General features: G+C 39.8%; 2 protein-coding genes across 2 annotated transcripts in view; one reads left to right on the top strand and one right to left on the bottom strand.

Annotated features, from left to right (window-relative positions):
• Nucleotides 1-310: 310 nt before the first annotated feature.
• Nucleotides 311-2935, bottom strand: sp9 (sp9 transcription factor). The gene is made up of 2 exons (XM_067603580.1): nucleotides 2502-2935; nucleotides 311-1941 (listed from the first exon to the last, which is right to left on the bottom strand). Exons 1-2 carry the CDS (start codon nucleotides 2520-2522, stop codon nucleotides 643-645), a joined length of 1320 nt encoding a protein of 439 aa, XP_067459681.1. The 5' UTR covers nucleotides 2523-2935; the 3' UTR covers nucleotides 311-642.
• Nucleotides 2936-6005: 3070 nt separating this feature from the next.
• Nucleotides 6006-10917, top strand: part of LOC137192698 (obg-like ATPase 1) — a 46435-nt gene continuing 41523 nt past the window's right edge. The window contains exons 1-2 of the mRNA XM_067603582.1: nucleotides 6006-6166; nucleotides 6274-6365. Coding sequence (XP_067459683.1) covers nucleotides 6152-6166; nucleotides 6274-6365 — 107 coding nt within the window. The 5' untranslated portion in view covers nucleotides 6006-6151. The remainder of the gene's footprint in view (nucleotides 6167-6273; nucleotides 6366-10917) is intronic.

The raw sequence follows: 10917 nt of genomic DNA, 5'->3' as shown, positions 1-10917 counted from the left end.
AATAAGGCGAATCATTAAATAAAAATATAACAATCTACATCACACAATAACAGCCTTTTTTAAGATGTTTTAATTACGATAAAATGAAAGTCTTATACGTGTGACTTTATACAGGTAAACATTTATATATAGATATTTTTTTTTAGCAAAGAAATAAAATGGGTAACCAAAAAGTTTAAAAAGCTGTGTACATACATATCCACAAAGTGCGTCCAAAGTAAACTCCCTGATTTCCAGGATACCAACACGAATAAAACAATCATAGCCTAACATTTACATGAAAATAACACATAGTTTAGTCGTCATATACAAGATGTAACTCACATTGTCCAACCAAGTTCAACAGGTTCCGCGCACCCTTTTAAGCAAACATCCATTTCATTTTCAAGTTGACCCCTAAAAATTTCCCCACAGGCCTACAGTATATCACTCTGGATTTTCTCTAGATGGATTTACGAATTAAATACTCGTGACGCCTGTTGGAGAATATATTTTTTTTAGACTTTGCAATCGCTTCTTGAAATATTTTCTCCTTTATTGTCTGTCAAATAAGACCCGTTTTCAATGCTGTGCAGTTTTGTTTTTTCTGTTTGTTTGTTTTTTTTTAATCTGGTTTGATTTTGGGTGATCTCAGAAGCCCCATTAGGGCTCGTCGTGAGGAGACGGATCCTTAACAGTGATCCTGGGATTTACCCCTTCCAAAATAAGTTCTGGGGACTCGGACCTCGGGGTCTCCAGGTTACTGGTGTCGGTGTCACTGTCGCTCCCCTTTTTGCCTCCTCCACCGGCCGTGTGCGTTTTGATGTGCTTGCTCAAATGGTCACTGCGCATAAAGCGCTTGTTGCACACCGGACACGCAAACCTTTTCTCGCCGGTGTGGGTGCGGAGGTGTCTCTGGAGCTCATCGGACCGAGTGAACCTTTTGCCACAGAAAAGCCAGTTGCACACAAAAGGCCGCTCGCCGGTATGCCATCTCAAATGAGCTTTGAGGTGAGATGTCTTTCCATACACTTTACCGCAGCCGGGAATGTGGCAGCTGTGGAGTCCCTTTCTCCGCAGGCTGGCCCCGGCGGGTCCCAGCCGCTCAGCCTCCTGGCAGTTGGGACAGTCACATGTTGCTCTGCCGGAGTACCGCCTGGACGACCTTGAGGAGCTACTTATTCCTGAACTGCCCCCCGAGATCATGGCGTTGGCGGTCGAAGCGTCTGTGTAAGTGGGGATGACGGTTTTGAATCCGTCTTGCGTTAACAGGTGCTGACTGGTGGACAGTAGATGAGACGCAGAGGGGCTGATTCCAGTGGAGCTAAACGCCGAGTGGGTCAGCGAGGAGAAGTCCGGGTTGTAGCCACTCAGCTGGGAGTGGATGGCTTGGGGTGTCCCGGAGTGCAGCGAGGTCTGGAGGGTGCTTGCAGGATTCTGGACATCGAGCCACGACCCGGGGTTAGTGTGGACATCCCACCACGAGGACGCCCCGTTGGTAACATCACCAGAGATGGTCGAGTGGAAACCGGATTTGTACCACGACTCATACGGGTGCGCCATCCCAACCCGCGGGTAAAGAGTCTCTGCTGATGTGTGGACTTTGGAGATAAAAGCTGACTGTCCAGACTCTTGGGATGTGACGCTCGCGGAGTTGGAAAACAAACCGCTGTACTCTGTGGAAAACGCAGCCGAGGTCGGGGAGGTGGAGGCTAAGCAAAAGGCGCTGTTGCCTGTGCCACTCGTCGGTGTTAGTCCTGTCGTCGCGCGGCTTGTTGCTACTGTGAAACCGGGCAGACTGGATCCCAAGTTACAGCTCGAGGAGGATCTTTTCCACGGATGAAATCCACCTTTCGAGAAAGCGCTCGAGTCAGGCAAAGTTGTAAGGGGACTGGTGTTACCAATTTTGTTGCAAGTTGCAGCCAGCATAGCTAGAGGTGTAGTTCCAAACCGTGGTTCTTCCTAAAAAAAAAAACAAAACACAACAAAGCTCGAGTTTAAACAGGCAATTAGACAAAAATAAAACCACTTGAGCAGGTAAACTGGGAAGTGATGCTCAACAAAACTTGAACTTAAACTAATAAAACAACTATTAAAATTATAATTTCATCAGATATATGTTGGGAGAAAAGAGAATGTAGGCTATTGTTTCAACAAGGTGAAACATAAATAAAACATAGTGGAAGTAATAATTATTAACACTGTCGTAAAATATTACCTGCCTCAGATAAGAGTAGTGTATACAGTGAGGAGAAAATACTAAAAGCTCTATAAAGTTTGATCATCTTTCATCAAGATAGCGTCGAGCTTTGTCAGCAAATAAAGGTGTATTTCATATAAAATAGCTACCAAAACAAGTCAAGTCATGATAAATAACATAAAAGTATCCATAAGCTTAATAGATGTGAAAGCATGCGTGTTTATGAAAGGCAAAACACTTCCTCCGTGGCAAAGGAAAAGTGGGCTCCAATAACTTTTACGCACAACTTTTGCGCACAAATAAAAAAAAAAGTCAGACTCACCCCAAGTATAGACGTAGCCATATCCAGGGTCTGTGCTGTTGTGAGAGTGTCCGCGATGTCAATGCTGTACGGCTCCAATGTGATTCAAGACTCACCGTGTTTGACTCAGGTCACACGGTTTCTCTCTTGGCTCGCAGCTCCCAACACTACCTAGTTGTAGAGAGCGTGTTCTTTGAAGTACAGCTGGCGAGGATGTGCAGCCAATCTAATAGCTGCATTCGTGGCTGGGGTTGTAGTCAGCCAATGAGAGAACAGACCGCAGACAGAAACACCAAAAACCCCGCCGTCAATCATCTGTTGTGCAGCCTCTGCTCAGACTGTCATACAAGACACGATTTGGTATTTTTTTTTAATGCATACGGTTATTTTTTATGTATTCTCACACGAAGGCTCAATGTCTCCTTTCATTGCAGAATTGAGTTCACACGTCAGTTCTCCAAGAGGTAAGTTGTTGTTGTTTTTTTTTTACTAATTTTAAATCGTTTTTTGGACTGTGTTGGCACTCTCATCTGTGTAGGTTTCCCTTCTGATTTTCAATATTCAGATCATGCGCAACACGTCATTGAGAAATTGTTGCTATTTAAGCGCAGAGTATCCTGAACAATGTGAGAGACTGTTGTTGCTGATGACTTTATCAAAAACAGCAAAGCCAGGGCATGCTGCTGTGTGTTCGGCATGGCACAGCTTATGAGGCACGAGAGGAAACAACTGATGTCATATGCTCCGTCCTAAAAAAAAGTTTTAATGTTCATATTGGAAAACTCACAGATGGATTAAGTTTTGCTGAAGAAGTCCAGAAGCAGCTTGGCCTCTCTTCTCCTGCAGCGCGGTCAGGTTATTTATGAGCTGCTTGATAATGATTAAAAAAAACAACTGACTGTCAGTGAATACATGAAGCAAAAACAGATTATGACTTGTAATTGATCAGCTAACCTACAGCAGCACAACCTTTACTTCCAGACAAAATTTACGCGCGTCCATGCTCGTGTTCGCGCGCGGCCGTGCCGTACGCGCTCCCCCTGCTTACTTGTTGGGGGAGTGCAGGTGAGGGGTTAATTAAAAATGACAGCTTGCTTTATCGGCGCGTGTTGTAGATCTGTTTTCAAAGACAAAAAAAAAAATTTGTAGGCGGAAAAAAGTTTCAGCATCCAGGGGACGCCAGCTGAAAGGCCGCCAGTCATCTGTATTAGACTGATTTAACAAGAGCCACGATACCTTGTCTTGTAGCTGAGCAATGAAACGTCTTGCCGGCCAAATCACATATTTGATTAATTTGTGGACAATTAAAAGGATGTCGTGTTTCACCAATTTTCCTAAACTTGCGACTCATATTTTTTTATTCCTTTTTTAATATCACAATACAATAAACCAGGATATTCCATAGCTTGTTAAAGCGCTCAGGGATAATGGCATAATGTAAAATTGACCTGCTCTGATGTGAATCATCATCCTTTTAAAAGTTAAAGCAATTTTCCAGATAAAGGCCTGACCGAAAGATGTGCATTACAGTATTCAAAACGGACAAATAATGCTCCATTATAGAGTGTGAATGCTGCCAGTCAACACAGGCGCAATTTGCTCAAATACTCTTTTTTCTTTTTTTTGCTTTTTTTTTTTTTTTTTTTTGCTTTAAAACCCCACCTCTGGAAGGGTGAATAAAAATCAGTCTCATCAAATACCGAGCGCTGCCAAGAAAATTGAATCATTTTTGCAATCATGACAATTTGGCAGAGTGCTGTTAACAGTATTAAATGTCTGTTCTACATAAACAAAGTTGATTGTCGCTTAAGAAGGTAAATTAATTCGGGCGTTAAATGAAAATGAACGCAGAGTGTGAGGGCATTTCTTTTCATTATAATAAAAAATCGGACAATAGATTTATCCTTTGATTAAGATATTGTAAAATTATTTTTTAAAAAAACAAAAAAAACAGGATTTGACCGGGTTGATTCGCCTGTAATAACAGATAGACTAGATAATACAGTTTTTGGTCCGTTTGTTCAGATGTTAATATTCTGATTATTTCTGTAGTATTGTCTTAATGAGGAGCAGTGTGACCGTTCAGATTGGAGTAATGACGCTTCCAAGTCTTAACAAAGAAATCTGTATAAGAATCACAGGCTCTCTATTTATCAATAAATTCACGTCTTTTTTTTTTACATACATCGCTTTAAATATTTTTGGAGGGAAATGTATTTGTCATATTAACCCAGAATAATAAAAATAATGGTGATGATTTTTTTTATTTTTTCAAGATGTTTACTTGTGACAAAAGGCGAGAGCATGATCTTGCTATGTCATTCAAGTGAGAATTTTGAGTTGAATCTGTAATTCTGGACTCCATTTGTGAGCACTTCTCTGTGGCAATTAGGAGCCTATTACAAGCCATTAGATTGATCAATGTACCTTAAACAATGGGAATGATTTATTTGGTCGAACAAAATGCTCTGCATCTATTGTGATGAGTCTAAGTGGGGGTGCATCCATCAACAAAAGATAAATGATTAATTCAGACCTATTCATTTAAATTCTTTCTACAAAGGCAGCCTCACTTGCCTCAAATCCAGATTATTAAAGCCTCATTTTCTGTATGTTGAACCAGACAGGCTGCTGGATTGGGCAACGCTTTTTTTTGGTTGTGCCCCTGTGTGCTTTAATTTGTATTTCTGCTGAGGGAAGTTTATTTGAGGACATTTAACTAATTGTCGTAATTTTGTGTGTGCTCGTGTGGCTACACCTGTTTCTCTCTCAAATGGGGGTTGGATGAAACTATGAGTGCAAGGATGTTACACTTTATATCAGTGGTGCTGAGGCTGTGCATTGTTATCTGATGACTGCACTTGTATCACCAGATCAGAGGAAGCTCAGTAAATAGAAAAAAAGTGGGCACAAGAATGAATATTGATATCTTATTTATCTTGCAGAGTTTTTTAGGTTGTGACATTAATTCTGTTTGTTTCTTTGTTTTGTTACGAGTGGCGTTAAATGACAATGTCTACATCTGATCTGCCGTTTGCCATTTGTTTTATCACTTGCAGATTATAGAAGATAGCCTGTTGCAAAAGTTTATACTTAAAGGCTGTCAGGTCATTGTTTAGGAAATAGAACTGACGTACTTTAAAGTGCAGAGTGAAATAAACATTTGTTCAATAGTGAAGATTATTGCTGTAGGAAGTTAATGCGCTATAAAGCAAGAGGACATGGCAAAATTGCTTGGACCTTTCTGTGTAGAGATGCAACTCATGGATGTCTTCAGTTAGACGGCTGTCAACACAAATGATTCAGATGTTAATAGAAAGCAGGCAGCTGTTGACAACAGTCAAATCTCAGATAAAGATTAACTACACTTTCAATACCCACTTTTCAACCAACAGCTCTGTGCAAGATTGATCTAAAAGTAGCTCATCAACCTGCATTGGTAAACATCGACAGCTAAATTAGGAAGCACAGGTCAGCTCGCCAGCTTACAGTGTCAACTTTCATTTCCAGAGGCTGCATGTTCTATTTTCAGAGCGGGGAGCGAGCCAGTTCAAGTGCAGTCGGCTGGTTACATTGTGGGGACTTAGCTTAGCCTGTTTTCTGTCAATAAATGTTTATTTCTCTGCGTTGGTGAGCTGTTGTGGAAGTCAGCAAAAACTTAGGTGTGACCGATGGCTCCAAAGAAGGTGTGTTTTGTTGAGGAATAGCTCTGTTTTGAAATGAGGGTGCACTGTAGATTATGTAATGGCAAGTGCTCATTCTGACTGCAGACATCGCCTCATTGTCTTTACAGGGAAAAGGAAATGATGCACCAAAGCCGCCACCACTGATTGGAAGGTTTGGCACGTCACTGAAAATAGGGATTGTCGGCCTTCCCAATGTTGGGTAAGCAAAAAGGTTTTTATTTACATAGAGACTGCGGCCTTCTCACCATGCACTGCATGCTGCAGCATGTGCTCTGTCCAAATCTGCACTACCGGTGTATTTGCCTACCATGATACCATAAATATAAATGCATGTAAGGCAGCATGTAAACCGAGTACAGTCATCCATGACAAATTTGGACATAAAATTTAACGAAATGTGTGAGGTTTGTACATATGCTGAATATATATAAATATACGTAGACAACTGCAGATTCAACTGGAATGTTTGGCAGCAAGTTTCTATGAAAGGAGTTTTAACACGTTGTGTGTGTCACACTTTAAGCTGAAACAAGAAAAATCACATGGAGCATGATGCACATGATTTATGGCAAGTGTTACGATTGAGGGTAAACCCATGACTTCAAAGATTTGAAGCACATCAAAAAACATGGTTTCAATAAAATAGTTTAAGTTTCGATCATCTTACAATATATGCTACCAGTATTTTGTAGGTATCCTTGTATCTCGTGATAAACTTAAGTTAAATTTAATGTGTTATTACAGCAGTGTATTTTCAATTAGAGGAAATGCTACTTTAGTTCGGTGTGACATCTTGTCATGATCTTGTCGTGATCCATCCACACTTGAATAAAACTGTATGACAGCAAGCAAAAATGAACCTATATTCTTCCTACTCTACTATGAATGCAGGAAAGCATCTTAAACGGATGAAAAGCCTTAACAAACTCAGATGCCCATTCATTTTAAATACCCACTTATCACTCCTCATAGGTGCACCAGTGGAAAGTTACAGTTCATCCAGTCAATCACAGGGAAAACACATACTGTAGACAGACAAACACAGTCACTCTCACATTCATATCCTGAACAATTTACACTTTCCACTTCACCTTAACCTGCGTCTTAAGTCTTTGAACTGTGGGAGAAAATCTAAGGAGCCGGTGGAAACCCACACAATCACAAGAAGAACATAAACCACGGACTTTCAGTGCTTATCGCTGAGCTTCCTTGCAAGCCAGTCTGTGCTGTACATTAAAAATAAAATCATACTACTCTTATGTTAATGGAGACAGCACATTTAACACAATACATGGAAATTGTAAGATTCACTTACTTGTCTTAAGCAACACAAACATAAACGTGTTTTAAAATTGAATTCACTGAAAAAAAGTACCCTGTTGTTTTGTGTATTCTTTGTCTATTTTTCCATCTGAGCGGACTACAGGTATAAGGTTTCAAGCATAAGTTTAAATGTGTATGACATTCTTTGGTGTCTCTCAATTATGAATGATTATGATGTCATCTTTTCTAGGTAACCCTAAAACTTTCCTCTTTAGCCCAGTGAACTAAAGGAATGCAAGCTAAAACTAAATTAATTTCTGGTAGACGTAGTCTGTTTTTTTTAAGTTACAGGATGTGAAACGGAGCCCCGGATCATGCCTCTTTCTTCTATGTCAAATGGTGTGATTATAGGAGCAGAGAAGGAAGGTGCATATATTATGTACAGTAAGTGGTGAGGATGTGTTTGAGGAATATATGTAAATAGAGTTTACACTGAGCAACGTGGTGAAAATAAAAAGATGGTACTTCACCATAAAGACAAACTACGAAAGGCACTGATGCAGGAAATAGGAAGTATGTAAAAGTGTCTATTGGAGGTGTTTTGACATTCTTGTTGGTCAATAACTTGGAGCATTTATGATTGTTTAAATAGTTATCGTGCATCAATTTAAACATTTCTCTAAAATATGAACCTGTTTTATGACAAATGAAGAGTCAGAGAGTTACTCAGTATCTTAAACTGCTTCCCTGCAAGAGTTTTTTATCGGTAAGGTGGACAACTTGACAAGCATCCTTGTTGTAGTCCTGTGTGGCATGGCTGCAGTGTGTTAGGAGGCTGACACACTGTCTTGCATGTCAGACCTGGTCAGACAGATCCACCTTGTCAGCATCCACCAAGACCTTCAGCAACATCAGTGACAGAGCGTAATCACAGGGCAGACCCCAAATGACTTTCCTGTAGCCCACCTTCGAGCAACAGGAAGGGCTACAGTGATAGGTCAGCTCATGTTCAGCTGACAGGTCCTTTTTTGCTGCACTATGAAGACAAATTTTTAAGTCATTTACAACACAACAGTTGTTTTCAAGCAGCGTAGAAAGTTTTGTAAGACCTGAAAACTGCAAGTTTAGTAAGAGATATATAATCACATGATGCAGAGCAATTATATTATATATTGTCAAATTGGAGTCACAGTTGAATTCAGTTGAATTTTAGACAGGCTGATGGTGTTTTCTGTACTCATTAATTATATATTTGGATGCTAGATATTGATAATGGAGGAAAAAAATAGCATATACACATTCAGTTTCCTACAGAAGTTTGTGCTGCTTCACATGTGGTGGATTTCGTCGCTTATTGCGCAAACATCTGACTCTAGTATCCAGTGTTTTCCTTTCCTACCCCACCAAAACCACAATTTCTTCCCTGTTTAAGAAGTAGAACTCATTGAGGTTGTGGGCTGCCATACCATGTTTGTGTCAAAGTACAACTTGTCAACCCTCCTGTGGTTTCTTCATGAATGAACCATGTTCAGATGCTAAGCCTGCTGTTACATGGGCGTAACTGACCATTCTTCACACACGGAAAACTTGGGAGCATGATGTGGCCGACCTCGCAGCTATTCATACACTTAGACCAGCGCATGTCCTACTTACTGCCATTCTCCCAGCTCAAAGTTTAAAGTCTTGATTTAACCCCTTATTGGGATATACAGTACAGTTTACACAGGACATGACTTGCTATGATTGCCTCAAGTCAAGTCGTTCTTAAAACTCTCCTTCACCTCACCTGGACTGAAATGAATTTAATGCTAGAGTTACACAGGGGTACCTACCTTTCGCTGGTAACACTTTACTTTAAGTCCCCCTATTAAGCATGTATAAGCAGTATATAAACAGTCAATGAATGCTTTATAACACAATATAATGTAGTTGTAAGCAGATATATTGTAAATGTGAATTCATGTATTTGTCAACATCTATAACTCCTCTTGTTGGCGTCTAAAACTGGATGTGTGTATATAACCAGATAATAAATGATAATACAGTAAAACACAGTATGTCTTTATAGGAGAAATTGTAATTGTTGACTAACACTGTACCTGCTTACAACTACAATATAGGGTGTTACAATACTGCTTATAGATGCTAAAAGGGTGGACTTAAAGTAAAGTTTTACTGTTTAAGGACATGTAGGATATGTAAATTAAGAAGCCAATGTTAAAAAAAAATCATCTCTAAGTAATACATTTGTGTGTCTTGTGAATCTTCATTAATTCAGAAAAGCCCACTAATAGACTATGTTTCATAATGCACATATTTTTCTCAATTCCTGAAGAGTTATTAAATACTTCTTATGTATAGATATGAATAAATATTGGCTGTTTTTTCTGATAGTTGAGTCTAATATAAAATGTAAGGCAGCTTCAACAGACAAACTCTACTGTTATTCTTACAGTATGGCTAGCCTGTGCTTTGTCAACTCTTCATTTATACAGAGTGGATAGATGGTGAGCTCTGGGAAACAATTTAACAGTGTCATCGTTGAACTGAATTAACCAAGATGATTGAGATTAACAAGGCATTCAAGCAGAAAAACAAAGACTCTCACATCTTGATTCAAGCTGGCAAACTAGCTAAATGGTAAATGGTAAATGGACTGCATTTATATAGAGCTTTTCTAGTCTACCGACCACTCAAAGCACTTTACAACACATGCCAACATTCACCCATTCACACACACATTTCATACATTGACGGCAGAGGCTGCCATGCAAGGTGCCAACCTGCTCATCAGGAGCAATATAGTGCTTTTTATCCACTCACCCATTCATGCACACAATTTGGGGTTCAGTACCTTCAAGGAGCAACATGTGGACTGGAGGAGCCGGGGATTGAACCACTGACCTGATTGGTTGACAACCCACACTACCTCCTGAGCCAAAGCCGCCCCTAAGCTAAGGGAGTCGTCATCTATTATATAGACTGTTGTCCACACAAATAGGTAGCTAACCATGCAGTCTGACCTCTGTGAAGAAATTCATATGTGTAGGAAGGGATATGTCAAATCACAAATTTCAGCTGTACATACATTGACTGTACAGTTTGCTTTTTTCTCCTCCACCTTAACTTTGTATACTTTATAAAGTATGCTTTAATGTCAGCATAACCAGAAGATTATATTATTTTGAGACAAGGTTTAATTGATAGCTTTCTCTGCAGCTTTCAATCATCTTTGACAGTCTTCATCAGGGGATGGAGTTTGCACAGTTTTCATGGTGATGGGTCAGTGGTCATCGCAAAAATTTTGTCACATGATAAGTTTCCAGATTTATGAAGTAGTTCGCAGATAAATATTCATACAGTAAACTCAGAGTCCTAGGTTTTAAGTTGATCTTTTACCTAAAATATGTTTTTATAACTGCGTATCTTCGTGAATGTAGGTTGACTGTGCCGAAATCTGGCTGCAAACTTCTCAGTGCACGTACTTT

The sequence above is a fragment of the Thunnus thynnus genome, chromosome 11, assembly GCF_963924715.1.
Source record: "Thunnus thynnus chromosome 11, fThuThy2.1, whole genome shotgun sequence".
Taxonomy (NCBI): domain Eukaryota; kingdom Metazoa; phylum Chordata; class Actinopteri; order Scombriformes; family Scombridae; genus Thunnus; species Thunnus thynnus.
The sequence above is the reverse complement of the archived record's forward strand: the minus strand, read 5'-3'. Positions and strand labels throughout refer to the sequence as shown.

Bases quoted from the DNA above. Each gene is read 5' to 3' on its own strand.
- sp9 (XM_067603580.1), bottom strand. From the start codon at position 2,522: ATGGCTACGTCTATACTTGGG. The intron at 1,942-2,501 runs GTGAGTCTGACT...TTTTTTTTTTAG, and splicing joins TGGCTACGTCTATACTTGGG to GAAGAACCACGGTTTGGAAC.